This window comes from Drosophila persimilis, unplaced genomic scaffold, assembly GCF_003286085.1.
Source record: "Drosophila persimilis strain 14011-0111.01,24,50 unplaced genomic scaffold, DperRS2 tig00000804-arrow-arrow-pilon, whole genome shotgun sequence".
In the NCBI taxonomy this organism is placed as follows: domain Eukaryota; kingdom Metazoa; phylum Arthropoda; class Insecta; order Diptera; family Drosophilidae; genus Drosophila; species Drosophila persimilis.
This window is the reverse complement of record NW_020825356.1, coordinates 101,059-126,929: the sequence shown is the minus strand read 5'-3', so window position 1 is coordinate 126,929 and position 25,871 is coordinate 101,059. Positions and strand designations below refer to the sequence as shown.

At 47.1% G+C, this 25,871-nt stretch overlaps 5 protein-coding genes across 7 annotated transcripts; 2 read left to right on the top strand and 3 right to left on the bottom strand.

Moving 5' to 3' along the window:
• Positions 1-147: 147 nt before the first annotated feature.
• LOC6597490 (ras-related protein Rab-39B) lies at positions 148-1,840 on the bottom strand. The gene is made up of 2 exons (XM_002022690.2): positions 1,533-1,840; positions 148-1,181 (listed from the first exon to the last, which is right to left on the bottom strand). The coding sequence occupies exons 1-2, from the start codon at positions 1,638-1,640 to the stop codon at positions 633-635; spliced, it is 657 nt and encodes a 218-aa protein (XP_002022726.1). The 5' UTR covers positions 1,641-1,840; the 3' UTR covers positions 148-632.
• A 407-nt stretch (positions 1,841-2,247) lies between these two features.
• LOC6597489 (pyruvate dehydrogenase [acetyl-transferring]-phosphatase 1, mitochondrial) lies at positions 2,248-4,477 on the top strand. Of its 2 annotated transcripts, XM_026993078.1 has the most exons (5): positions 2,248-2,481; positions 2,545-2,701; positions 2,786-3,287; positions 3,351-3,918; positions 4,004-4,477. In XM_026993078.1, the coding sequence occupies exons 2-5, from the start codon at positions 2,588-2,590 to the stop codon at positions 4,239-4,241; spliced, it is 1,422 nt and encodes a 473-aa protein (XP_026848879.1). In that variant the 5' UTR covers positions 2,248-2,481; positions 2,545-2,587; the 3' UTR covers positions 4,242-4,477. The 2 variants fall into 2 exon arrangements, with proteins under 2 accessions (XP_026848879.1, XP_002022725.1); XM_002022689.2 differs by having other exon boundaries at positions 2,248-2,701.
• Positions 4,478-4,580: 103 nt separating this feature from the next.
• LOC6597488 lies at positions 4,581-7,192 on the bottom strand. Of its 2 annotated transcripts, XM_026993077.1 has the most exons (3): positions 7,005-7,192; positions 6,432-6,942; positions 4,581-6,339 (listed from the first exon to the last, which is right to left on the bottom strand). In XM_026993077.1, exons 2-3 carry the CDS (start codon positions 6,610-6,612, stop codon positions 4,832-4,834), a joined length of 1,689 nt encoding a protein of 562 aa, XP_026848878.1. In that variant the 5' UTR covers positions 6,613-6,942; positions 7,005-7,192; the 3' UTR covers positions 4,581-4,831. The 2 variants fall into 2 exon arrangements, with proteins under 2 accessions (XP_026848878.1, XP_002022724.1); XM_002022688.2 differs by having other exon boundaries at positions 6,432-7,192.
• Positions 7,193-7,538: 346 nt separating this feature from the next.
• On the top strand, positions 7,539-10,330 carry LOC6597487 (negative elongation factor B). The gene is made up of 3 exons (XM_002022687.2): positions 7,539-7,705; positions 7,769-9,067; positions 9,141-10,330. Exons 1-3 carry the CDS (start codon positions 7,583-7,585, stop codon positions 9,489-9,491), a joined length of 1,773 nt encoding a protein of 590 aa, XP_002022723.1. The 5' UTR covers positions 7,539-7,582; the 3' UTR covers positions 9,492-10,330.
• A 36-nt stretch (positions 10,331-10,366) lies between these two features.
• Positions 10,367-14,190, bottom strand: LOC6597486 (protein HIRA homolog). The gene is made up of 5 exons (XM_002022686.2): positions 14,046-14,190; positions 12,057-13,960; positions 11,615-11,979; positions 11,339-11,543; positions 10,367-11,277 (listed from the first exon to the last, which is right to left on the bottom strand). The coding sequence occupies exons 1-5, from the start codon at positions 14,080-14,082 to the stop codon at positions 10,627-10,629; spliced, it is 3,162 nt and encodes a 1,053-aa protein (XP_002022722.1). The 5' UTR covers positions 14,083-14,190; the 3' UTR covers positions 10,367-10,626.
• Between the last annotated feature and the right edge of the window lie 11,681 nt (positions 14,191-25,871).

Here is a 25,871-nt window from a genome sequence, read left to right as displayed (position 1 = left end):
ATCATATGGTGTGCCTTCCATTCCATTCCATTTGCAAATATGGGTACCCAATGGTACCCATACAGATATTTTATCCTGTAAGCTATATAGTGCGTACAATATCGAGTAAAAAATTGTAAGCCAAGAAATAGAATATTAATAAAAACGTTTATATTTCAAGTTCAAGTATATTATGTATAGCTTTTCTTTCGTATTTCGTGTATATAGAGCCTATGTCTGGTATGATTTTGGAGCACAGAAACTCTGCTATGTATGTGTAAAGCTGAACAGACCCTTTTTCCGAATGACTTGGATCCGATGTTATTGATTTAAGGGCTCACAAAATAGTTCTACCAGTACCAGGGGGTCGGGGTCGGTGTCGGGGTTACCAAAGAAAAACCCAATTATGCGATTTGCTTAAAAACGAAACTAAAAATAGTTTTGTATTAATGTAACGAATTAGTGATTTGGTTTTTCAGCTAAATTAGATGGTTTTAAGAGTGCCTACGGTTTTGAAGGATGGACAGGGCCCATACAAAAGAATTCGACAAAAAACAAATTTACAAGAGAAAGGGAAAACTATAGAAAACACAAAAAAAAAACCTAGCGCTGGGTAGACAAACAAAACAATCAAAACGGACCCAAAAAACGAATCAACAACATGAGGACTTCTCCGGCTCGGCCACAACGAGATTGAAGTCGAGACTGTTGGGCGTCGCGAAGCCGGCCTTGATGCCGTCCCAACCGTCCTCCGCCTTGTACTCGCCGGAGCGGATGCGGGCGTACACCTCCTGGGTGACCATGCGGAAGGCCTCCTCCACATTAGCTCCGGTGCGCGCGGAAGTCTCAACGAAATGCAGGCCATGCTGTTTGGCAAACGTCTGTGCCTCCTCTGTGGACACTTCGCGGTGGCCGCCCGCATTGATGAGGTCCAGCTTGCAGCCAACCAGCGCGAAGACGGGTCGGTGCGGCTCGATGTGGCGCTGGGCCTCCATCATCCACAGGGGTATATGCTCAAAGCTGGCATGATTCGAGATATCATACACGAGCAGAACGCCGACTGAATTGCGATAGTAGGATTTTGTGATGGAGCGGAAGCGCTCCTGTCCGGCAGTGTCCCACAACTGTAGTTTGATTTGTGTCCCATCCTTCATCTCGATGAGGCGGGCAAAGAAGTCCACGCCCACTGTCGGATCCGAGAGCTGCAGAGGAAAAAGGTCAAAAACATTTTTAGACAACATTTTTAAACTGAGCGGGCAAACGATTGTGCATGGTATGGCAGCCCTGGTCCTGTACAGCGTTGTTGTTGCCTTTCATTATCAGGCGAGCTCTCACACACACCCACACCCACACGCACACTCATGAGGCAGCATCTGAGCCTGAGAACCAGCCTTTGTCTTTTTTTTTGCGAAATAATCATTGAATTATGTAAGAAAACGTTTTAAATGCATCTGTTCAACGATCGCACTTGACACACATACGTACACACACACCGTAAACGCACACAAGGGAGACATTGGACATGGGACTGGGACACATCTAGGAATACGAACCTCGGCAAATTTTCCATCTGTAAAGAATTTAAGCAGCGAACTCTTGCCCACTGTACTATCGCCAATGAGTATCAGGCGGAATTGATACTCGAAAATGGGCTCGACCATACTGACTGGTGCAACGGCCCCTTTGGTGTTTTCTAATCTTCGGCTAAGACGCAAATTATATGTCGTCCTTGTTATTTTGTTGTTCGGTCAGTGGTTAGGCCAGCCCATGCTCTTTGCGGAACTGGATGACTGCACGGCTACTGGTGCACACTTGTATTATTTATAACTAACTTAACGTTTCGGTGCTCAGGTTAGTCGCCAATTATAAATATACTACAAAATATTCAGCTGCCCTGACTTTGTTTTGTTTTTTCTAACAAAAACTGTGACTGTGTGAGTGTGTGATAAAGCGAAGGGTTGCCAGAGTGTGGAAGCATTTAGAGTGCACTCCAATAAAGGTGCTGTTAGGCGCAATACAAATTACCCAAACAATGGCTAATTTACACTTATCTCATGTACTATCTTCCTAACTTATTGTTTTTTTTTTTGTTTTGTTGTATAAGAAAATCATATGAAATGATTGATTAAACCAGAGATTCTTAAAATTGTAAATCGTACTGCTAAAAAACGTGCTGTTAATGCTCACTGGTCAGCTGATATGGTAGCTCCTGCCAACTGTCACACTGACAGTTGCTCGATTTATATTAATTTTACGTTTGTTTTTTGTCCAAATTGCTTGGTTGCCGCAACACAAATGTACAAGTTCGATATCGAAGGAACGGCTGCAGTAACGAAATACAATCGCACAAAGACAGTCGGAAAAAGGCCCCCAAAGATAGCCAGCATTTAAGCCAGAAAGCGTGCTGCCGGGTACGGTCCGTACTCCGTATCCGCCGTCTCCTTCTCCGTCTCCGTCTCCGCCCCAACACCACACACACTCAACGTGTGTGCGCTGCGCAAGGTTACCGAACAATATTATTACCGTTTACCGTTAATTATAGCTGCAGCAGTGTATATATTTAAGCATATACACACCTACATATATGTGCCGACACTCGCCTACATAGATGTTTAAGTTTGTGCTAAACGACGCCGCTACCTGTGTGCGCAACAATGTGCGAGACTTCAGCCTCAACGCTCTACGTCTCCTGCCGCACCTGCCTCAGCTGAGTCCCTACGATGTAAGTGGGTGGAAAAGGGAGGCTGTCCATGTTCATGTGTTAAAATTTCTGTGTGTGTGTGTGTGTGTGTTTTGTTGTTTGCAGGTGAATCTGCAGCTGCGGGAGAACGAATTTGTGTACAACTTCCCCGTGGATGGGATTGTGCGCAGCTACGAGACGAACCAGTTGGGCTCCAATTCCCCATGCGAGGACTCCCGCACCGAGGCCAGTCTGCTTCACAGAAATGGCTTCATTTGTGGCATATTCGACGGGCATGGCGGCGCCGCCTGCGGCCAGGTTGTCTCCAAGCGTCTCCTGCGCTATGTCTCTGCGGCCACGCTGCCCCGCCAGGTGCTCAAGGAGCACATCAAGCAGAACTGCAACAGCCAGTCCTTCCTCAAGTGTCATAACGACAACGTGGACTTCGTCAACGAGATCAAGCCCATCTATGAGCACAGCTTCCAGAAGTACATCAAACAACTCTCCCAGACACCGCAGCGGGACGTGAGCAGTGAACTGGTGCATGCCTTTCTCCAACTGGACGAGGCACTGTCGCACGAGGCGCTGGCCACCATCGATGTGCGCACCATGGGTGTGGCGCTGTCGGGTAAGCCGCCTGCCTGCCGGTTGAGCTTCCTGAAATATTGATAATTGAGATTAATTTGTTTAGGTGCCGTGGCGTGTCTGGTCCATTTGGAGGGACTGCAACTGCATGTGGCCAGCACTGGGGACTGTGGCGCCGTTCTGGGCGTCCTCGATCCCCAGACGAATCAATGGCAACCAAAGAAACTCAACATCGAACACAATGCTGACAATATGGCCGAGGTGAAGCGCATTCTCGACGAGCACCCCAAGGAAGAGCACGACACGGCCATACGTAATGGCCGGCTGCTTAGCCAGCTGGCGCCGCTGCGCGCCTTTGGCGACTATCGCTACAAATGGTCCCTGGACATCATGCAGAAGAAGGTGGTGCCCCTGATCGGGGAGCAGGCGATGGCACCCAACTATTATACGCCGCCGTACCTGACCGCCCAGCCCGATGTTCAACAGCACGAGCTGAGCGTCAACGATAAGTTTCTAGTCATAGCCAGCGATGGCCTGTGGGACTTTCTCTCGCCCAGCGAGGTGGTCAGCCTCGTGGGAGAGCACATCAACTCGAAGAAAATACTGGAGCCAATGCGACTGCCCGAGGGCAATCCCACGCTCCAGCAAATCTCCGATCAGCTGGCCGAACGCAAGTGAGTCCGGTTGCTCCATTGGTCCATTTGTTATTCTAAAATAACTAAATTCGAATCCCTTGATTCGTTCTTTCCTCATTTGCAGAGCTGGTCTTACACGTAAGCCGATCGATCAGAATGCTGCCACACATCTGATCCGGAATGCACTGGGTGCCACCGATTATGGGATTGAGCACTCGAAGATCTCGTATTACCTGTCGCTGCCCAAGGATGTGGTGCGTCTGTATCGCGATGATATCACAATCACTGTCATTTATTTCAACACGGAACACATAGCCCGGCTCAGAGATGCCGGTACTGGGATCAGTGCGCCGGCAGCGTGATCCCCCTTACAGACTTGTTTTCTTTCCGCTCCGCTTGTGTGTATGTATATTTATTACCTGTACCGGCCGGTACCCGCCGCCACTCTCTCTCTGTTTCTGTGGCCCAACTAAAAGCCTAAAGCCCAAAGGCTGAAGCCTATAGCCTATAGCTAATCCCTAGGCTAAGTGTTTGCGTTTAAGTTTGTTTCACACTTCTTTGGACAGTAAATCCTTTCAGTCTTAAATCGAGAATCAAATCGGTTTATTTTACAATTACATTCAAATTACAATTGGGTTATATATAACGCTTTTTGTTATACATATGTATATATATATATATATATATATATATATATGTGTGTATATATATATATTTGGGGTACATAGAGTATGTGTGTTTGTGGGTTTGTTTTTGTGGGATTTTCTAAAGCTAAAATGAAGAAAAACTAGATAGAACCCTGTGTAGATCCACAGAGCTTTGGCAAAAACTTGCAAACTGGTAAACGGTACGATCCTAAGCCTATACACAATGATTAAAACTAAGCAACTACTACTGGAGTACAACTATTAGCAAGAGGGGGGGGGTTGGATGTGGTAATCTATCTGGTTGCTTAGTCTTTGATATCCTGTTCGGCCGCCTCCTGGCGGCCCACACAATTCAAGAACTCCATCTGTATGTGCGTCACCTGGGTCTTGGAGAAGCACTGCATCTTCTTCTTAAGGAAATCAAAGAACAGATCCAACTCGTCTCGCTTGGCCAGCGCCTGGGCCACATGATAGGCATTGCCATGCTGATCCTCCTCCTTGATCAGAGTGCTGCTGCTGGCCGCACTGATGGCCAACGGTGGGCAGGGTCCGTTTCCAGTCGCATTTGCAGGTCCACCGCCGCCGCCACCACCGTTCCCGCCAGCGCCGCCAAGACCGGGTCCCCCGCACGTGAGCGGCGGCAGCTGGAGAATGGTGGCTGTGGGCGTGGTAAACGATGTGGTGTTGCACAGCGCCGATGACGCTGCCGGCGAGGTGGTGACCGCTGCGGCATTTAGCGACACCGCCGGTGTGCTGGAAATGGTTACGCTCGTGCTGGTTGCCTCTGTGACATCCACCAAAGAGATTTGCTGTGTGGAAATGGTCTGCTCGTGCCGGCTCGATCCGCCTGTAGCTGCTGCTGTGGTGGTGACCAGCGTGAGATTCTTAAGCTTGCCGTCGGACACAACGGTGCCGCCGCCGAGGACGCTATTGGTGGGCGGCCCATTCACACAGCTGCCTGTATACTGATGATGATGGTGGGATCGGACAGCAACCACGGATTGCTGATGCGGTTGCGGCTCAATGTCCGATATGCAAAAGTCATGGGCATCAATGTAGTGGAAGCTCTTGCTGTGGGTCACATCGTTGCTGCCGTCCACGCCGTCGCTGACGCCCATCTCGCAATCGACATGTGCCCCACTGGCCTCCTCGTACAGGCAAACCTCCTCGTAGTCTACCTCGTTGCCGGTAGCCCCATCTTCGTCCATCTCGTGCTTGACAATATCCACCACATGGCCATCGTGATCCACATCATCGTCGTCGTCCACATCGTCGACAACATCGTCATCGTGGGCGATCTGGGACAGTTCAATGCTGGAAATGCTGCCATCGTGCTGCGACTGATGATGATGGTGATGATGATGCTGCTGCTGGTGATGATGATGCTGGTGATGATGGTGCTCATGATGCTGGGACACTGTGTCGTCCGAGACGCCCTCCTCATAGGCTGTCAGTATGAATGTTTCCGTCTCGTCGCCAACCAATGTGATCTGGGCATCATGATGCGATGACATTCCCGTATCCGACTGACCATCATCGTCCACATCGTCGTCGTCGTCGCCTTGGTCCTTTAGATGCAGCATGGAACCGATGGGCAGCGTTGTGCTTGTGGCACTGCTCGCCTCATAGTTGTTTTGGGTGCGATGCGACTTCAGCTTCGGCTGGTACACGGTCGATAGGAAATCCAACTCCTTGGCATACCGCCACTTGGAGAGACGCCCCTCTATGCACTTGGGTGTACGTAGCCGATACTGATGGTATGTATCCCTAAGGTTCTTCCACTTTCGTCTCACCTCCGGCACAGTGTATTTATCTGGCAGAGCGTACAACGAGAGGGAGGATCAACAACATAATATAACTCAAAACGTAGGCAACACAGAAAAATGAAGCATTGTTTGTACTCACCACCAATCTTTTGGGCCACCTCCTGCCATCCGCTCAAGATGTCCGACCGTCGCCGCTGATTCGGCTGGAGTTTGTAGTTGTAGAGTGCCGGATTCTGACGCACCAGATTGATTAGCGTCAGAATGTCGTCGGTGGGCGCGTTGTCCTTGTGGTATCGTTTCCGCTCTGATGTGGACGACATGTTGTTTTTGTGTGGTCGACTTCTAGTGCTGCCCCCGCTCCAGTAGTCACATTTACCTTTCCCCGCAATCGTTTCGAAGCAAACGGCTTTTTGCTTTTCAGAACTTGCCAGCAATGTTATTGTTTTCCACAGATTGCGGTGTGGTTCCAGACTTTTGTTGGCTCGTCTGCTTATTGGCGAGGTCGCACACCAGCACCAACACTAACGCACACACAAATGGCGCGTAGGTGCGCGCTTGCCACACGGAACACGACTACGACGTAATCGTAGTGGTAGCCGGAAGTAAACGGAGCCGTCTTCTAGCTATGTCTCCAGCTACGGAAGCTGACGCTGGGGCACATAATAAGTAGATTATCTAAACTCCAAATTGACTGCACTTGATGCTTTTTTACCTCTCTTCTGGCTAATACAGCCTAGTGATGGACTTTATTGGCATTGGCGTACCTGTTACTTATCGCGGATATTTTTACCTCCACAGTCACCGCCTGGAGATAAGCAGATCTTGGCTCTTTGTGGCAGCGCCATGCCAATCTGATTCTCTAAAGACATGCCAGCAAAGAAACATTATTATCATATACAAACAATCACTTTTTTAATTTCATTCCAAATTTAATTGGCAATTGAACTTTAGGACAACGACAGTACGCTAGGGATGGAACAAATTCCAGGTAGCGTACCTGGTACTGGCCACGATAGTTGTTGCCAGTCGTATATAAACTAATCTACATTATTATAAACCACTTTTCTACCATTTTCCCCGAATTGTCTTATGTTATTCAGCAGCAATTTATTGATAAAACTGCAAATTCATGCAATCCACGCAGCCGATACTAATCGAAAACAATCGTTATCCAAAAATGCCCTGGCCGGCTGCCGATAGCACACCCCAATGCTGCTCTACAATTGTTTGTTCTAAAAAAAAAAACTGAATATTAAATTTGCCGCATAGAAAGGTGTTTAATTTATTAGAATGAGCACTCCCGCTAAAAATAATGGCACGGGACTCGAGGACGTTAATATACCGGGCCAGGCGTATTTGCGCGAGGCCCTCACCTCCTGCACGGACCCGCTGAAGGCAATTGAGAGTTTTCAGGTTTGTTTACGTTGCAAAATGAGCGCGAAAAATCGCTGATGCACCTGTCTCGCTTTATTGCAGCTGGAGAATGGGGTGCTGTTGCCGTCGTTACGCCCCATGCTGCCGCTGCTCGACCTCCATGGAGTGCGGCGTCTGGATTTCCACACGTCCCTGATGGAGGAGCTGCGCGACAAGCTGATTGCCCACATCAACGAGCTGGGCCAGAAGGAGCCCCGGGAGCGGGACAAGAAGCTGAAGGAACTACTGGTCAAGAGCTTTCCCGTCGTGCGGGTCAAGTCGCTGCGTCCGGTAGTAATGGCCATCTTAAGGAACACCCAGCACATCGATGACAAGTACCTCAAGATTCTGGTGCGCGATCGGGAGCTGTACGCCGACACGGACACGGAGGTGAAGCGCCAGATCTGGCGGGACAATCAGTCGCTGTTTGGCGACGAGGTCTCGCCCCTGCTCTCGCAGTACATCAGGGAGAAGGAGCACATCCTGTTCGACCACACGAACCTCAATAACTTGTTTTTCCATCCTACGCCCAAGGTGCGCAGGCAGGGCGAGGTGGTGCAGAAGCTGGCCAACATGATCGGAACAAGCGTGAAGCTGTACGACATGGTGCTGCAGTTCCTTCGCACGCTCTTCCTGCGCACCCGCAATGTTCACTATTGCACGCTGCGCGCCGAACTGCTGATGGCCCTGCACGACCTGGAGGTGCAGGAGATCATCTCGATTGATCCATGTCACAAGTTCACGTGGTGCCTGGACGCCTGCATCCGTGAGAAGAATGTGGACATCAAGAGATCGCGCGAGCTGCAGGGATTCCTCGACAACATTAAGCGCGGCCAGGAGCAGGTGCTGGGCGACCTATCGATGACCCTCTGCGATCCCTATGCCATCAACTTTCTGGCCACCTCGGCCATCAAGATCTTGCACCATCTGATCAACAACGAAGGCATGCCACGGGACAATCAAATTCTGATACTCTTACTGCGGATGCTGGCCCTGGGCCTCAGTGCCTGGGTGATGATCGACTCGCAGGACTTTAAGGAGCCGAAGCTGGACTGCCAGGTGGTCACCAAGTTTCTGCCCGCCCTCATGTCGCTCATGGTGGACGATCAGTGCCGCAGCCTGCACGGGAAACTGCCTCCGGATGAGCGCGAGTCGGCATTGACAATCATTGAGCATTCGGGGCCGGCGCCGGATGCCGTAGAGGCGTACATTCAGGAGAGCGCAGTATCCAGCATTCTGGCCATGTACTATACCCTGCACACGGCCCGCCTCAAGGATCGTGTGGGTGTGCTGCGCGTCCTGGCCATACTCTCCGCCTGCAAGGATCATCGCGCCTACGAGGATCCCTTCCTTCACTCCCTGGTGAGCATAATGGCACTCATCCAACATTACATTGGAAGAATGCTAATCGATCATCGTTCACTCGTTTTTGTAGATCGCTCTGCTCATTCCGATGAGCGATGAGTTCTCCACCGAGGACTTTTGCACCACCCTCTTCGATGAGTTCATCTTTGCGGGTCTCACGCGCGAGAATGTCACCTCGCGCCACATGCTGAAGCTGCTGTGGTATGTCCACAACAAATTGCCCTCCTGCCGTTTGGGCACACTGATGAAGGCCATGCAGCCGACGACGGCCCACAATGAGCATGTGCACAAGCTGTACGAAACGCTGACGGATCGAATTGCGGGCACGCCAGAGACACCGGTGGTGGAGGCACCGCCAGCCGACTTTGATTCGCCATTGAAGTCGGTGCCGACGCCAGGACCGCACTACAATGCGCAATAGCCAGAGGCCACGGTGGTCGCGGTAACAGCGGCTGTCGTCGGATGATGGACAATCAATGAAGCTCTGGAAAGAGTGATGCATGGGATAATTCTAGTTCTAATTCTCATTATAGTGAGATGATGATGTGGCTTTTACAGCCCTTGCAGAGAGAAAGAGAGAGAGAGAGAGAGGATTAGCCGTAGAATTTGTTGTACTGATTTCAGATCGCTCTCTGGGGAAGCACTTGCTGCACTTTCTATATGATGGATCTTATATCCAATTATCAATCATTCAATTCATTAATAGCCACACGTCCGCCATATGTCTGTCTGCTTTGAGAACTAGAGCGGTAGGCTTCAGATTCAGATTCAGGATCAGGATCATATCACGCCAATATACAAATAGCAGCTGCCTTAACTTGTTCGTATTTTTGAAAAAGACAAAAGCAATCAAACAAATTGTAGTTAAATCTTAGAAACCAATCCAAATTTATGAATATAGTACACATGGCATATACATAAATATATACATATACATATATGTATAAGTAAACGATAGATAGATAGATACGATCTGCAGGGGGAGTATTTCCATCTCTTCTGGGACGCCGCTTGAGCCTCCCTTTCTGTTTTGTCCTTGTTCTTATTCGTATGTTTATCATACACAATTTATAGAGCGCATATATCATGAAATCTTTTGGCAATTGGAGGATATATACATATATATATTTATATATAGATATTGGCATTTGATGGGGTCGCACACAAATGGCCAACAATTGTTTCAACTTATTATGTAAACTGTTACGCGAAACGTAATTGATTGATTAATTCATTTTAGCAAACAAATAATATATACTAGAGTACAAATCTATCAAGATGTTTCGTTTCTCTGAGGAGATTTTTGTTTTATTGGTTGGCAAATTTAAAAAATTAATTTTGTTAAAAACACACATACATGACTAATACTTTCCATCTTATGCTATCTATCTAGGCTGGACGACTGTACAATGGGGAATACGCTTAAAAATCACTCACATAATCTTACATAATTTAAACATGAAGTCTCCTGCTCTCCTGCTCTCCTGATCCTAATCTATCTTTCTGTTGATGGAAGTAGCAGCTGGTGCGAGCTCCTGCTGTGGCAGCTCAGCTTTTTAGGGAAATATCGGACTGGGGGACTGTGGGGAATCTGTTCCCGATTGTGGGGTGCCCGGCGACACGGTTCCAGACTGTGACGGACTGGATGACACAAAGTGCGTCTGCGGCGGACTGGTTGTCAGAGTCTGCGCCAGCACCTGACCAGGCGGCGTGCCGGATGACTCTGTTCCGGAGTGTGCGGTGCCGGGGGACACTGTTCCAGGACTTGGTGATACACTCTGCCCCTGTGACGGACTGGGCGATACATTCTGCAGCTGTGGCGGGCTGGTTGTGACTTGGCCTAGTGAAACAGTTCCCGATTGTAGGGTACCGGGTGGCACCGTTTGTGGCAGACGTGGGGGACTGGGTGACACCGTTTGGGGCAGTCGTGGCGGACTGGGGGACACCGTCTGGGGCACTCGTGGCGGACTGGGTGACACCGTCTGGGGCACTCGGGGCGGACTGGGGGACACCGTTTGCGGCGGATGTGGCGGGCTAGGTGATGCCGATCGCGGCTGTGGCGGTGCGGGCGTGGCAAAGATATCCTCAATGCGCTGATTCCGACTGAACTTCAAGAGCTCCGTGTACTCGGTATGCAAGCGCCTCCACTGTCCGTGCGACTTCAACGTGTCCAGCACGCACTGAGCCAGCTCATGCTTCGACGCGAACTAGAGCGAGACGGAAGGTAAGAAGATTGTGGGTAGGGGAATGTCGAGGTGAACTCCCTACCGTTGCTATGCCCGTGTCCGAATTCGAGAGCAGCTCATCGAGGAACGTGCGCAGACGCTTCTCCGATCCATAGGCGGACAACTGGAGGGCCTGCATCGTGTGCCAGTGCTTCAGCTCATCCGTCGATTGCAGGGCCTCGCACAATTTGATCTGATTGTCGATGAACAGGATTTTCGCCGTCTGCTGCCAGCTCTCCAGTTTTCTCCTGAAAGAGGAAGGGAGACATTTACCAATGGAGTGTGATGGATGGCGGAGGCTGATTGGAGAATGCCTTACAGTTCCATGCCGCTGCCAAGCACAAAGTAGTTCTGGCTACTGGCCTGCATGCTGAGCAGCGGAAATTTCCGCGCCACTAGATCCTCATCGCGGGGCAGAGTGCCCCTGATGCCATGGTACATGATCGCATCCTTGGTGGCCAGCACCAGCCACGACTCGAGGCTGGTCGAGTACGAGTACGAGTTGCCGTTGGGGAAGCCAATCAGTGGCATTCCCTGGTCCGTCACCGAGAACTGGACGACCGCTCCGTGCTTGATGAGCAGCTCCTTGCAGCCGGCGGCCAAGCTAATGGTCGCCCCCGCAATATTCCAGATGCGCAACAGGCCGCATTCGGTGAGCACTCCCACCAGACTGTTGTCGGGACTCTGTCGGGATCGTAAAGGTTTAGCTTAAGCCCGCGTTCGCTACGGATGGAGCGTGATCGTCACTCTATAATACTCACAAAGGCGCAATGTACAGCCGAGCTGGAGAGGGCAATGGCTGGGAAGACGTGGCAACCCGTTTCCATCGATATCAGACGCATGCTGCCGTCCAGGGAGCAGAGCATGCAATACTTGGCGCAGAGATTCACATTCACCACCGGCGAGCCCACATAGAACTCCCAGAGGAACTCCCCGTCGATGCTGGCCGTCACCTTGGCCAGCATCCCGTGACTCGTCTTCAGGTGCCCATTCTGCACGAGCAGCCTATAATCGAGGGCAGTCTTCACGAACTCACTCTTGGCCGTGGCAGTGATATTGAGTTTCGGACCCATCGTTGTCCCTTGATGCTCGTCCGGGGTCTTGGGCGAGCGTGGAAACTCCGCCTGCTGACTGGGATCGAAGGGCATCGATTGGCGGCGATGCGACGGCGTCGTCTTGCGTCCCGCCGACACAAGCGCTTCGGGCATTCGTGGCGTGACGGCGCACTCCGTGGGCGTAGTGGCATGCGGTCCCTCTATCGCTGCCGCTGCTGTTGCTGCTGCAGCTGCTGTGGGCGCTCCACTGCTGGAGGCGATTGCTGGTGCCCGTTCTTCCTCGTTTAGCGGTATGAACATGGGCGTAATCCTTCGCTTGCCATCCTTTGTCCGTGTCTCGGTCTGCTTGCTGATGGGTCGCTGAGCGGTGGAGGCCGTTCGTCGCTCCAGGGCGGCATTGGGCAGGGGGAAGTTCAGCGGCGCCGTTTGCATGGCCGACGACTCTGACTGGTATTTACAACTCTGATCGGATATCTCCACAATCGTCTTGTTGCCGAAGCCTAGACCGGCGCCATACATTTCGCCATACCGCTTCATGAACAGCGCGTCCATCTTCTCCGCTGAGAGCCTTTGGCCAAGCTCTTCGTCGGTGAACTGCAGGCAAGCCACCGTACCGTCGCCGCTGCAGGCCATCAGCAGGCACTGGTCGGGTCCCCAGGATAGGTCTAGGATGCTGTCCTCGAACAGTTCGTGGATGAGAACCAGCGGCCGCTGCAGAGCAGTCATCCAGACGGAGAGGGAACGATCCCTGGAGCCGACGGCCAGGCAGCAGTACTGCCGCTGCTTGAGGCCATCGGACATCGGCCGGATCAGCACAGAGTTGTGGAAGCGTACACAGGTAACGGCCTTGCGATGCCCCACAAAATCCTTGTCACACCGCCAGCCCTCGCGCTCTATGATCTGTGCGGTGGGTACGCCACCGTTCATGGCATGGGCCGAGACCAGATATTGGCCATCCGGCGACCAGGAGAGGCGCAGAATATGCGTCGTGCCGCCGCACTCCTCGAACGGCTCAGTGATGGTCTCCGAGAGCGTCCAGTCCATGGTATTCCACATTTTGATGCTGTGATCGTCGGACTGTGAGGCAAGAAACCTTCCAACTGGATCCCAAGACACCCCCTTTACCAGACCCGTGTGGCCCTTCAGCGTGGTCACCATCGAGGGAAAGGCCTGGGCATCCCAGATGATGACAGTGTTGTCGATGCTACAACTGGCCAAATAGATGTCATTGGGGGACCAGGCCAGGTCCAGGACGTCGCCAGCATGGCCGCGCAGCGTGTGGAAGCACTTCCACGACTCGTGGTTCTTCTGCATGCCCCCGGTGCCGAACACACCGCTGGATCCAGTGATTTTGCGCCAAATCATGATCAGCTTATCGTCGGAGCCAGAGGCCAGGTACACCCCGTTCTGTGACCATCGCACACAGTTGACGCACGCCAGGTGCTGGTCCATCTGGCATAGCATCTTCGGTATTGTCTCATCGAACTCATCCTTCTCACTGAGCACCGGCTTTAGATTCCAGATAACCACTCGACCACAATCGTTGCCCTGCCCGCCGGTGGCGAACTTTGTACAGTCCTGATGGATATCCACCGAGAATATTTGCTTTTCTGCAACACACAAAAGAAAGGAAAGGAAAAGGACTTGCTGCAGCAGTCTCGGCTAAATGGCGGGCCTCCTCACTCCCTCACTCACCATCGTGATGGACCCATGCGGGTTTTAGCAGCTTCATGGAAACACAAACTTGTGGACCAAAGGCGAGTATCTTTTATGCGATTGGACCTCGCTAAAATCGCGCTAATATTTCCAGTTTCTGAAACATTTACAGCCGGCCTTATAGTGGGTGGAATGGGACCGCGGATTTATTAATCAAATATACGGTCTGACCCTCACAAATATACCGTAAATATACTGAAGAATTATTTGTATTCAAGTTCCGTCATATTTCTCGTTTTTGATATTCGGTTGCATATTACCAGCTAACTAAGATCCCCAGTTCTGAACTCATAATTTTATCCGATAATTAAATCAATTTCCTACACGACTGATTTAATTTAAGTTTTCATCTTTATTGCATTGCTTTTAAAATAATGAAGCACATTTGCTATATCTGAACGACACCTGAAAGAGAAATAAGTATGTACGCTTCAAAAATTTGTGCCCATTTTTATTTCATATAAGCCCCATTGAAGCACCAGTGGAAAAAACCGCTGTTATCCACTTTTTAAAATGCCTTTTTTCCCAAATTTTTGATAAAATCTCAAGATTTTGATGGCAAACGATCGATGCTGATAACGAATTAGTATTCGTTTTATCATTAAATATACGGTCTGACCCTAAGAAATATAGGAAAAATATACCGAGGACAAAAACGAACTTAGCCCACTTAAGCCCCCTTTATTTAAACAGTTCAACAACTTGAGGTATATGATGGAAAATATTACTGACTGTAAGTTCTTCTTGTAGATCCATGCCATCTTTCCTCTGAACTTAAAAAAAACATGATAGCTTTCACCTGAACTGTGCTAAAATTATTAAATTTTCATTATTTTCGGTGGAATATTAAAGTACCCGCCTTGGTGTACAATGGGTTAATCGTCCCCCGTTAATGATTGGAAGCGATATTCCTCGATTTTAATATTCGATTTGATATTACTAGCCAGCTAGGCTAGTATTCATATCTATCTATTCATACCTGAACACATAATTATCCAAACCATGTCGCCACGAGCCTGAGGTGAAATCGCAAGGCTGCATTGCGATCAACACCGGTGTAATCCCGGCACACTATCAATTCGAATTGCAATTCAAACGTGACATTCATGTCTGGATATTGCACGGGAAACTGAATTTTCTTGCCCTCTAAAAGATATAGAACATATTATGAGTATTTATATATGTACATCTCAAATGAATTGTTTGCTCGTTTTGAGTGGGTGAAAATCTAAAGTTAAGCCTGATTTTGCTAAAGCTCTTGTAGTCATCTTATAGATGATCCAGACTGCCAAAATTACTCAAAGGCGGACAAACTTTTAGTCTTTTTGATGTCCTAGACAGAGAGGAGTTGTAAATCAGTATATCAGAAAATCGGAGCTATTTATAGAAAAGCAAATCTTTTGTTAAATAATGCCTGTGGTTTCTGATGATATTTCTAAACACTCATGGAGCTGTAGTTTCCTAAGAGTATTGGTAGCTCTGAAAAATGTACATATAATTAGAATCAGTTCCCACATACCACCTTCTTTCCTTTCTGTTTTCTTTTGTTTTCTTTTCTTTTCTTTCCTTTACCTTTTTTTTGCCTATCCGAGATTGGGGGTGGAGTAAAACTAACGAAAGGAAACGAACTACTAAAGCACGAAACTGGCGCTTAAGCGTCTTGCTGCCATTGGTCGGAGCCAAAGTTCTGGGCGTGGTATGGGCCAAGGGGGATGGATGCTTTGCTTCCATATCTATAGAAGCCTCCAAATCAAAATTCAAATAGCACAAACAATCTGGCAGAACAAATGGCCAAGACATCGTTTCATTACAGACATGGATTCAGTTCGAAATTGCTTTTGCACAGTTTCTCATTTGCGTAATTGACATGCATGGAATTTTGTCGCAAGTGTTTGTTTATTTGCTCGATTGTTTGCCTGGTGCTTGCCGCATTTGGTAGTAGAAATCTATTACGGAATTCAGAACAACCATTCCCCAACCATCCCAACGATTCAAGTGCAAAATCAGACAAATCTCAAATCCAAGCAGCAAATTGACTGACTGACTGACAGAAAGACACACAGACTCTCCTCAGCGACTCCACAGCAGCAGCTGTCTCAATAAAGTGAAAAACTGAATAAAAGCAGACAACAGAACAGAACAGAAACCCCCTTCAGTCAAGCCCCGCCATACCTGGGACAATTTGCAATCCAACGCATCTGTCGCCGGCAACATGTGGCGTCAATGATGTTCCTGTCTCCATCCCCATTCGAGCATATATCCCAGCCCATCCAAATCCACTTGACAATTGCCAACAAAGCGCACGTAAAGCGATTACAGTCTGCGTGAGTGCATGGAAATGGATCCTGGTCCTGGTTCTGAGAGTGCTCCTTCTGCAGCTCACAGCTCATCCCCATCTGCATCTGAGTGTATGTGTGTCCGTCTCTATGCCTGACGGATATTTGGCAAATCCGACGCCAGCGGCACTTAAGCTGCTCAAATATGTCCCCATTGTGAAGGCACACGGCTAGGTTTACAGCTCCAACAAAGTGTCCGTAATATGCAATGGAAGTCGAAATGCTTTTTGCTTTTGGATGATTCTAAAATCAGTTCACCAAATCATCGGAACACAACAAAATAATATTCAATATTTATATTCAAGGGTGAACTACTAGGCGGCACTTAATGAACTTCCTTTGGTGACCCCGATCCTCGCTTTTCCCTGGGTTTTCCCAAACCTAAGCAAAACTATCAACAATCCTTATTTAATTAATCCCAAAAACCATATAGAACGAGGGGGAACGTTGTGAGTTGCTGCGGACACCGCAACTCTACAGTTATACCCGATACTAAGTCAGTATGGCTCTCCTCCGGCAGACGCCGCTTATATTAATCGACACGACAAAGAGTGCGTGCGAGAGAGACAGAAAATCAGTCTGAGCGTGACGTCGGGCGCTGCGTAGCCAGTGCAAATTGATTTGTTTCCTTTCGCTATAAAAATGATCTGATCTGATCCAGATTCAGCAATCTAATAGATATGGTCGCTATCTATGATTCTGCGTTTTTAGTTTTCTCGAATCTGCAATATTGTGGATGCAACAGATTTTCGTCCTTTGTGGTGCGGAAGGGGGTGGGGCGAAATTCTGAGATATACGTTTTATAGTGACATCTTAAAGGAGTGTGTGCACCAAATTTGGTTACTCTAGCCTTAATAGTCTCTGAGATTTGTGGTTGCCTCAGATTTTCGTCCTTTGCGGGGGCGGAAGGGGGTGTGGCGAAATTTGGACATGAAACGGTCAAGGTCCGATATCACAGGAGTGTGGATACCAAATTTGGTTGCTCTGGCTCTTATAGGTTCTGAGATCCTTGAACTCATATTTTGCAATTGGCAAAACCGACCATGAAACCTGTGTGTTAGAGTGAGACAGAGCGAGAAAGAGTGAAATTGTTTTCGTGATTCTGGCTGTAATAATTATACGATCTGGTTCAGATTTTGCACTCTAGAAGATATAGTCATCTTCTACGATTCTGCGATTTTAGTTTTCTCGTATCGTCGAAATTGTGGATGCCACAGATTTTCGCCCTTTGTGGGGGCGGAAGTGGGCGGGGCAAAGTTTTGAAATATTTTTGGAGCAGTGACATATCACAGAAGTCTGGATCCAAAACATCGTTGCTCTAGCTCTTATAGTCTTTGAGCATTAGGCGCTGAAGGGGACGGACAGACGGACAGACGGACAGACGGACGGACGGACAGACAGACATGGCTCAATTGACTCGGCTATTGATGCTGATCAAGAATATATATACTTTATGGGGTCGGAAACGATTCCTTCTGGACGTTACACACATCCATTTTCACCACAAATCTAATATACCCCAATACTCATTTTGAGTATCGGGTATAAAAATGTTTCAAATTCATGTAAAGACTAATTCATTAGCCAAAGCTACGTACAAAAGAGAAAAATTAGGAAATTAAAAAAAAAAGAGGAAGTGAAAAAAAGCCAGCCCAAAATCAAGACCAGAAAAAACGGCTGCGTTGATTGTCCTTGATGGATGGATGGATGGATGGATGTATGGATGACGGACGGTTGGACGAGCAGGGAGCTTGAAACGTTCAACCACAACCACTCATAATGGGAGGGTGGTGCTGCTAAAAGCAAATGACAATCACAACGGAGGAGGAACGTTTCAGGGGCCGGGCCGGGAACAACGGCAAACATTTAACAAAAAGACAAGAAACAAAGTTTAAAATCTAAAAATCCACGAAATATGCTAGCGGTTCAGCGAAGTGCAGATACCCTCTTTGCTTTATTGCCGTTAAGTCCGTTAAGAAATTGTATTTCAAATTCTGTTTTTATGTAAAAAGGTATTACTATAATTTATACACTTTGGACGGAATATCTTAACAGCAAAATCAACAATGGACAATGTATACCCATAAATTATCTCCGAGAGCGGATATTTTGAAAAGAAAGTGTAGAAACAAGTTAGATTCTCTCGCAATTTTGCGCATTTCGGCCGATAATCTTTAGCTATAGCTTATACTGGTCCAATGATACCCACATACATACATCCATAAAAAGAAAGCCACAAGTGCCGCGACATCAAGATGTCAAAATAAGTCAAAAACGCTTCTTTCGAGCTGTTAAATACATATATATTCACCAATGTTATATATTTATCAATTTACTCGGTACAATGGGTGCCGGGTGAAAAAAATAATATATTATACGGACATTCCAAGGGACATATCGCATCGATTCTGGGTATTTCTGAGGGAAATCCCTAATAGAAAACCTATTGGGGACTCCATTCCTTGAGCTACAGACATATGACCATGATTATACAACCCTTTTTAAGGGTATACAAAAAATTGAAGTGAAGAGTGCAAAATATAGGGAATGGGGGGTGGGATACAGCGACGGCACATTGCAATTTACATGCAAACAAACAAATAAGCCCCGACCCACCCAGATAACCACCCATCGGAGTGGATTCCTCTCCTTTCCACCCACCAGCGACTGATGTTTCACTGTCTGTCTGCCTATCTCTTTTTCTCTCTCTCTCTCTCTCTCTCTCTCTTTCTGTCTCTTTCTCTTTTCTCTTCTATATCTACATATATCTCTCTCTATCGTTCGTTGAACATTTCAATCAACGCTCGAGTGAAATGTGGAAAAAAATAATAATAAAAGCAAGGATAATATGGGAAGCGAGTGGTTGATGGGTCCTGGGATGTGGGATGTGGGATGTGGTGCAGGGAGACAGCGCTGGTGGGTGGCATGTCTCACCGCCCAAGCGGAAATGGATGCGCACACAAAAGTGGCACAAATTGTGTGGCATGTGTGGAGACGTTGCGGTGTGTTGCATGTTGTGCGAGTAGAAGAAGGAGTTGGCAACGATGTCAGCGAACGCAAAACTATTCAAAAGAGATGTATAAAGAGAGAGAGGGAACGAGAGCCAAATGATTATACAACAAGAGAAGGAAAGAGATAAGGAGCGATCTTCACCTTAAATACGGAGAGAATTAAAAACTAGGGGGAAAAGTAATAGGAAAGTACAGAGAGACAGAAGCACAGAAGAAGTGAGGGAGAAAGAAAAAAGATAAAAGAAATTAAGAACTTTTTATGGGAAATGCCTGAAATATGGTAGATATATGTATGATAGCGAGAGGAAGGTAAGAAAAGCAAAGAGTTTGTAAGGTGTGGAGATGGAAAAGAATATATAACAATGAAAAGGGAACTATCGATAGAAAGGAGAAGCAAGGTAAAGGAATGCATCTCAGAAGGTTTCGGTGTAAGCCAAATATCTGCGAAATGTTATAATTTTATTCCTGAAAATGTTGTTTAGGAAACGGCTACGAATACCCCTTGACTGCCATTGAAATTGTGGATTACGGGAGAGCAACTTGAGGGATTTCCAACGTTGCAACACCCGCAAGTACACGCTGTGCTGAGCGGCACCACCACCGCCCCTGACCAGGGATTGCCATAACAACCGTTAACCGAGATACATTTAAAACCTCGAGCCGTGCGGCAAAAAAACCTGGGAGAAAGAAGAGGAAATGCGACGACCAGAACCAAATCCAAAGTGTAAACATTCACAGCCTCCGTTTGTGTGGATGGGGCACAACCACTAGACAATGCTGCACACAACCTAACCACCCACCCGTCCTCTACGATGGGCAATGGGTAACAACAGCTTCCTTCCGGGCTGACGTTTGATGTGCAGTCATTGGAGATGCTCCTTCTCCTGCTCCTGCGCTCCGACCAACGTGTGGCCAGAGTTTACAACAAACAAAAAAAAAACCCAGAGAATAACCAACCAAAAATGCGGTATTTATTTCAAACAAGTCCAACACAACAAAAGAAGCAAACGAATAATAAAGGCTGGCCTTGGGAACCGTAGCATTCGATACACTATTGCAGAATCATAGATATATTTAGATTTAATAGAATATGATATTTATTCTGTATTTATAGCACAGTTCCATTGCTACTGATGCCACAGATGTTAACTTTTCATTCAGTTGACAAAAGAACAGCGAGGTATCGTTCGCTTATGGGAAATTTTCACAGCGAATGAATGTATCCTTAGCGGGACAGGGGAATAATTCTCAAAAAATTCATTGCTTCAAGCAATCTTTCGCTTCAATAAAGAATTTTCAAACTAATCCCCATGTTTTTTTGGCTTTTATGGTTTCTATAGAATTAAGATTTAGACCAACTTTTGCTAAAATACACATAAAATTCGAATGGTATCGGAAATGCTTCAATGCTTAAAAGACCGTATACCCTCTGCGAAAGGGTATGCTCGTACAAAAAATAAGAGGAAACATGAGCAAAAGAAAAAAAAACTTTCATGGGATGCGCATCCCGATGCGGCTGCTCCTGCTTCCATTGCCGGTGGCAATCTCCGTGTTGCACACAGCCACACGCTCCCATACACATTGCAATTGCTTGGCAACAGCTTGGCTCCGGGACGGGATGGAGGGTGCAGAGGTGTCGCTAATGAAGTCGCAAACAGTTGGTAGCAAAAAAAAATTAAGCAAAGAAAACCACGCAACGCTCTACATACTCGCTTCTGTCGCACATCAGCAGTCTCTGCACAACCGCGTGCCTTCATTGTAATAGAAATTATAAGCTTATGCTGTCCTACCACCCCAGACCACTCCCTCCGGCACCCAATGGAGCTGTCGTTTTAGCAACACGTTGCCCATATCCAAGGTTCTTGCAATCTTTTGTTCTACTCGTAAATGGGACCAAAGCCGGGCACCGGAGACCGGGGGCCGAGAGGAATCTATGGGCTAGTAAGCGTAATTGAAATTGGGCAACGTTGCATGTGAGTAAAGGGAAAAGTTGGTAGAAAAGTACGAGCAAACCATACATGAATTATCAGCTAAGGAGAGGTATCCTGATGTCGCGCAACGTGTGCCGCGAATAAAATGTTCAGCAGATGGAGTTCGCTGCCAGATTTTTCTAGCAGATATCTAGCATATCTATACCTACACCTTATTTCTGATCAACAGGAACAGACGATAATTCATCGCATCGAAGATCTATATGCCCAGATATTTTGCCAAACGATCTTGCACGGCATTGAAATGCGGCAACATACGAAAATGATCCATCCAAAAGCCCAAACAGCTTGCAACACCCTTTCGGTTCTACTAGCTTTTGAAAAACTGTTGCATGGATTTTCTTTCTTTCGGCAAATGCTGCTGCCACAAGGGTGGTTTCCCTTACTCGCACTGACACTCGCCTTCGCATTCAACGCTTTTCATACTGTGCCGACTCTGACTCTGACTGTGGCTGTGGCTGTGGCTGCTGCTGATGCGCACCACCAATGCCAACAGGCACTGAAGCGCACTCCCACCTAGCTAACGGTTGCTGTTGCTGCCGCTGCCACAAACCACTGCCGCTGCTGCTGCTGCTGTTGCTGTCGCTGCCACGGCTGCTTCTGCTCCGTTTCATTCCCAACAATTCATAATTTTAAAATCGTACCAAACGCACACGCCTCGTCCTCGTCCTCGTCCTCGTCCTCGTCCTGGTCGCTGCTCCTGGCTCTGCCACTGTCGCTGCCTCGGTCTCAGGACTCGTTGGCTGTGGCTGCTGCTGTTGCTGCCACTGCCAGTGGCATTCATTTCATTTGATTTTTAACTGTCATCGACGGCAGTTCAGCATCTCTCGACCAAACACTACCAGAGTCCTTTCGGCTTGTGATATTTTGTGGCTCTTTTTTTTGCCTGTGAATGTGTGGCGAAAAATTACTCCCCAAAAATAAAAATATCAATCGAAGATCGCAAATTCAAGGTGAGATCGCGTTTAACGAGTGTGATGTTTGTTTTGTGCTTGAATCGGAGAGCAAAATTACAAAATGGGGAGTAATCCATACTCTCAGAAGTGCCATACCATACCACTATAAGGAGAACATACTTTTACAATCCCAAAAAACCCAAAAAGTATAGAATTCCCCAAGTCTTTTCCTATAGGAAAAGTCATTGGTTTTTCATTTTTTTAATGAATCTACGGACAAGACTTTTGAGCATTCAAAAAAACCTTTGGGATCGTGTCTTTTTTAAATTACATTATGATATAGTTGAAAAATAACACGTGTGAATTCTAAGAAGGTTGCAACAGAACAGAACAGATTATTCATTTTATTGTAACGGTCTTCATAACACAGGGTGTTCATGGCAAGTAGATATGTGGTACATTTGTATCAGGGGTATTCCATATTTAGTTGTTAGATGTATTGTCACATCCAACATTTATAGACCCGAAGACCTCTGCTTAAGGAACCTGCTAAGAAATTTAAAATCTTAGCCATCGACATTTAAAAACCACGAATCGTGAAATTCCTGAAAAATAGGAACATAAGTTTTCAGAGGTTTCAAATGAGAGATTTTATATAAAATAAGTTTCTCAGAGATTTAAAATCGTCTCCTCTACTTAAGAGACAACTAATCAATCATTGATTTCCTGAACTACTAGTTCTAAATGAACTAAAATATATAATATAATCATGGATAATCATGGACATTCCTAGTGAGCTGAAGACTCAAGTTTCATATTTCTTATGGGTTTTATGTGGTTTCCTTATAATTTGGTTGGAGTTTTTTCGATTTCCTTTTCCCTAGCGATTGATAGACTTTGTAATAAGCTGCCTCATAGCTAGAGACTTATTTTCTTGAATGACTTGATTTCGTTTCAGTATTTCTTTTATCAGATTGCAATCTTTTAAACGATATCATCAATCTTTTGACTTTCTGGTCAGCCTGGCCAGACTTTTGAAACTTAAAACATAAACTTGAAATGAAAAGAGAACCACTTCAAAATGTTTGCTAATTAAAACTTTGATCAAAGTTCATTCATTGCCTCTTTTCATTTGATTTTTTCCCCATTTATCTGAAGTTTAGGATATTTGCAGAGATGTCTTTGGTTTTTTAAAGACAGATCCAACATGAAATTGATTAGTTAAAAGAAAAGTAGCAATTCCTTTCCTTTGAACTCAATGAATATCTACGAATTGGATCATTTGTAAGTGTATAATCCCCTATGTTCTGTTCAACTCCCAGTACCACTTCCAGTCCCATTATCATTCAATGAACCAAAGCCAAACCACAGCACACACACTTCCCATTCCTGGTGTCATGCAACCCGATGTGAACTTCAAAATGAAGCTGAAATTATTTAGCCATAACTCAGACACACATCAAGGCCACAGACAGCCCCTGACAGTGCACTCCCCAGGACACGGATCACTCTCCATAGAGAGAACCTGCCGAAAGGGTTCAAATCAAATTCGATTTGGGCAACGATGTGTGGCAACGACCAAAGTTGCAAATGAAATTTTGTCAAATTTTCAGGCGACGCACAGGACACAGACACAGACACAGGCCAGGGCCTGGGGGAATGGAGGAATGGGTGAAATGGGAATCCCCTTGTCTGTCTGCATATGGAGTGTAGTCCGTACACACACGCACGCACACATCCTGCAAAGAGCCACAAGTGGCACATTATTTTAATTCGCAGTCAAACGATGTAACGTTAACACCACAACGACATGTCACTGCAAGTTCATGGGTGTCTGGATGGCTGAATGTCCATGTGTGTCCGCACGAGTGTGTGTGTGCCTGGCAGGGGCAAGCACAGGACAGGAACACAAATGGAAAGGGGTAATGCAAATGGGGACCAATTGAACAAGGGTACAACCCAAAAGGAAACTCTTGTACTGCTCTGTTTTTTTTTCTCCAAGTATTCTAGGTATTTTAAAGATTCAAGGTCCTTTTTAAAAGGAGTACCGGAACTAATCAGTATCTTGATGTCGAGAGACGTTTGCCGCGACAGAAAACATTTAGACTGGTTTTAGGTCCCTTCTCTATGAGAATTTCTGATCTGAATCTGTTTTCCATCTCCCGATTTACATCTAAAAATTTGAATTTAAACCAATATCTTTGATAAATCATCTATTTATAATCTGAAATACCCAAGAATAATATTTGGAATGATACATTTTTGCGCGATATCGGTACTCTTATTAATATTTCATGGCGAAAGTCTCGAATCTCTAAGCCACTGTGTCCTTTCGCTTATGGAAACCTTCTAGATTGCCCCGAATTGGGCGCCTGCCGCCTTCCATGCTTCGGGGGAAACCTAAGCCTTCGATCGGGGTTGCACGCCAGGTGAGCTTGTACTCAGGGCTGGCTGTCGAGAGGGTTGCTGATGGCTCACTCTCTCTCCATCCCCAAGTCACTGCTCTGACGCGACTTACGGCTGTTGGATATGCTGTAATTATGTTATAAGGTTGCCCACAGCCCAAGTGCCAGTTAAGTGTGTGCGTGTGTGTGTGCAAGGGTTGCAACTCCTCCTCCCGGTGGTGGGAGCGACGATCCGCCGCTTCCACTGATGCCACATCAATCAGTTCTGCCCAACCTTGAGTGGGTGACTGTGACTCCCAAGGGCAGTGATGTGGCAGGGTGTGTGTGTTAGCGTTGGTCTGCTTTGCTTTTAATTGCCGCTGTTTGCAAACGGAAGAAGAAGAAACAACGCACCAAGGAATTATGTATTATGGAAAAGTAAGTTTCCACAGTCATCCCCGCAGACGAAAGACAAACAAAAGTCGGTCCAAAGTCGAAATGCACTTTGCGCATTAATCCTCAAAGTCTCTGCCCGTTCTCAGCTTTAGTTCCATCCTTCGCTCCAGTTCTGTCCAGAGTTTCAGTACCAGTCCTCCTCTCCAGTTCCAGTTCCATCCTCAATCTCAGTCTTGGTCCAAGAGTCTCATCCATTCTCCCAGCTTTCTCAGCTGCAAAAAGTTCCTCGAAACTTGGGTCTGGGCCATAAAAGAAAAAAAACTTCCCGACAGCTGCTGATTGAATATTAAAATGCTGCCCCAACTCCACTTCTGGCCGCCAAACCACACCTTCCCCCCCCCCCCCCCCCTCCTCATTAAGTGCCTCCTTTGGCTATTCATAAAAAATGGCAATTAAAGCTCTGCTCCGGCATCAATCAGGGCTCTGGCAAATCAACAAATTTTTTGCTTTCGGCAGATGCCCAGCCACGCCCACCCCCCAGGCTTCCCGTTACCACCCACCGCCCCGCTGTGACCATGTACACGCCCCCGCTATGACAACGCCTTAATTAGCATAATCTAATTTCAACTTTGTCGCAAAAATTCCCCAGCTCCAAAAGCGGACGGGCGGCTGCCAAAAAATGCAAATCAAGGCCCCCACCGACACCACACCATCAGCACCCGCCCAATTCTGCCACTCATATATTCCTTTGGATACTGCAAAAGTTTTTAAAACTTTATATATTTTTACAA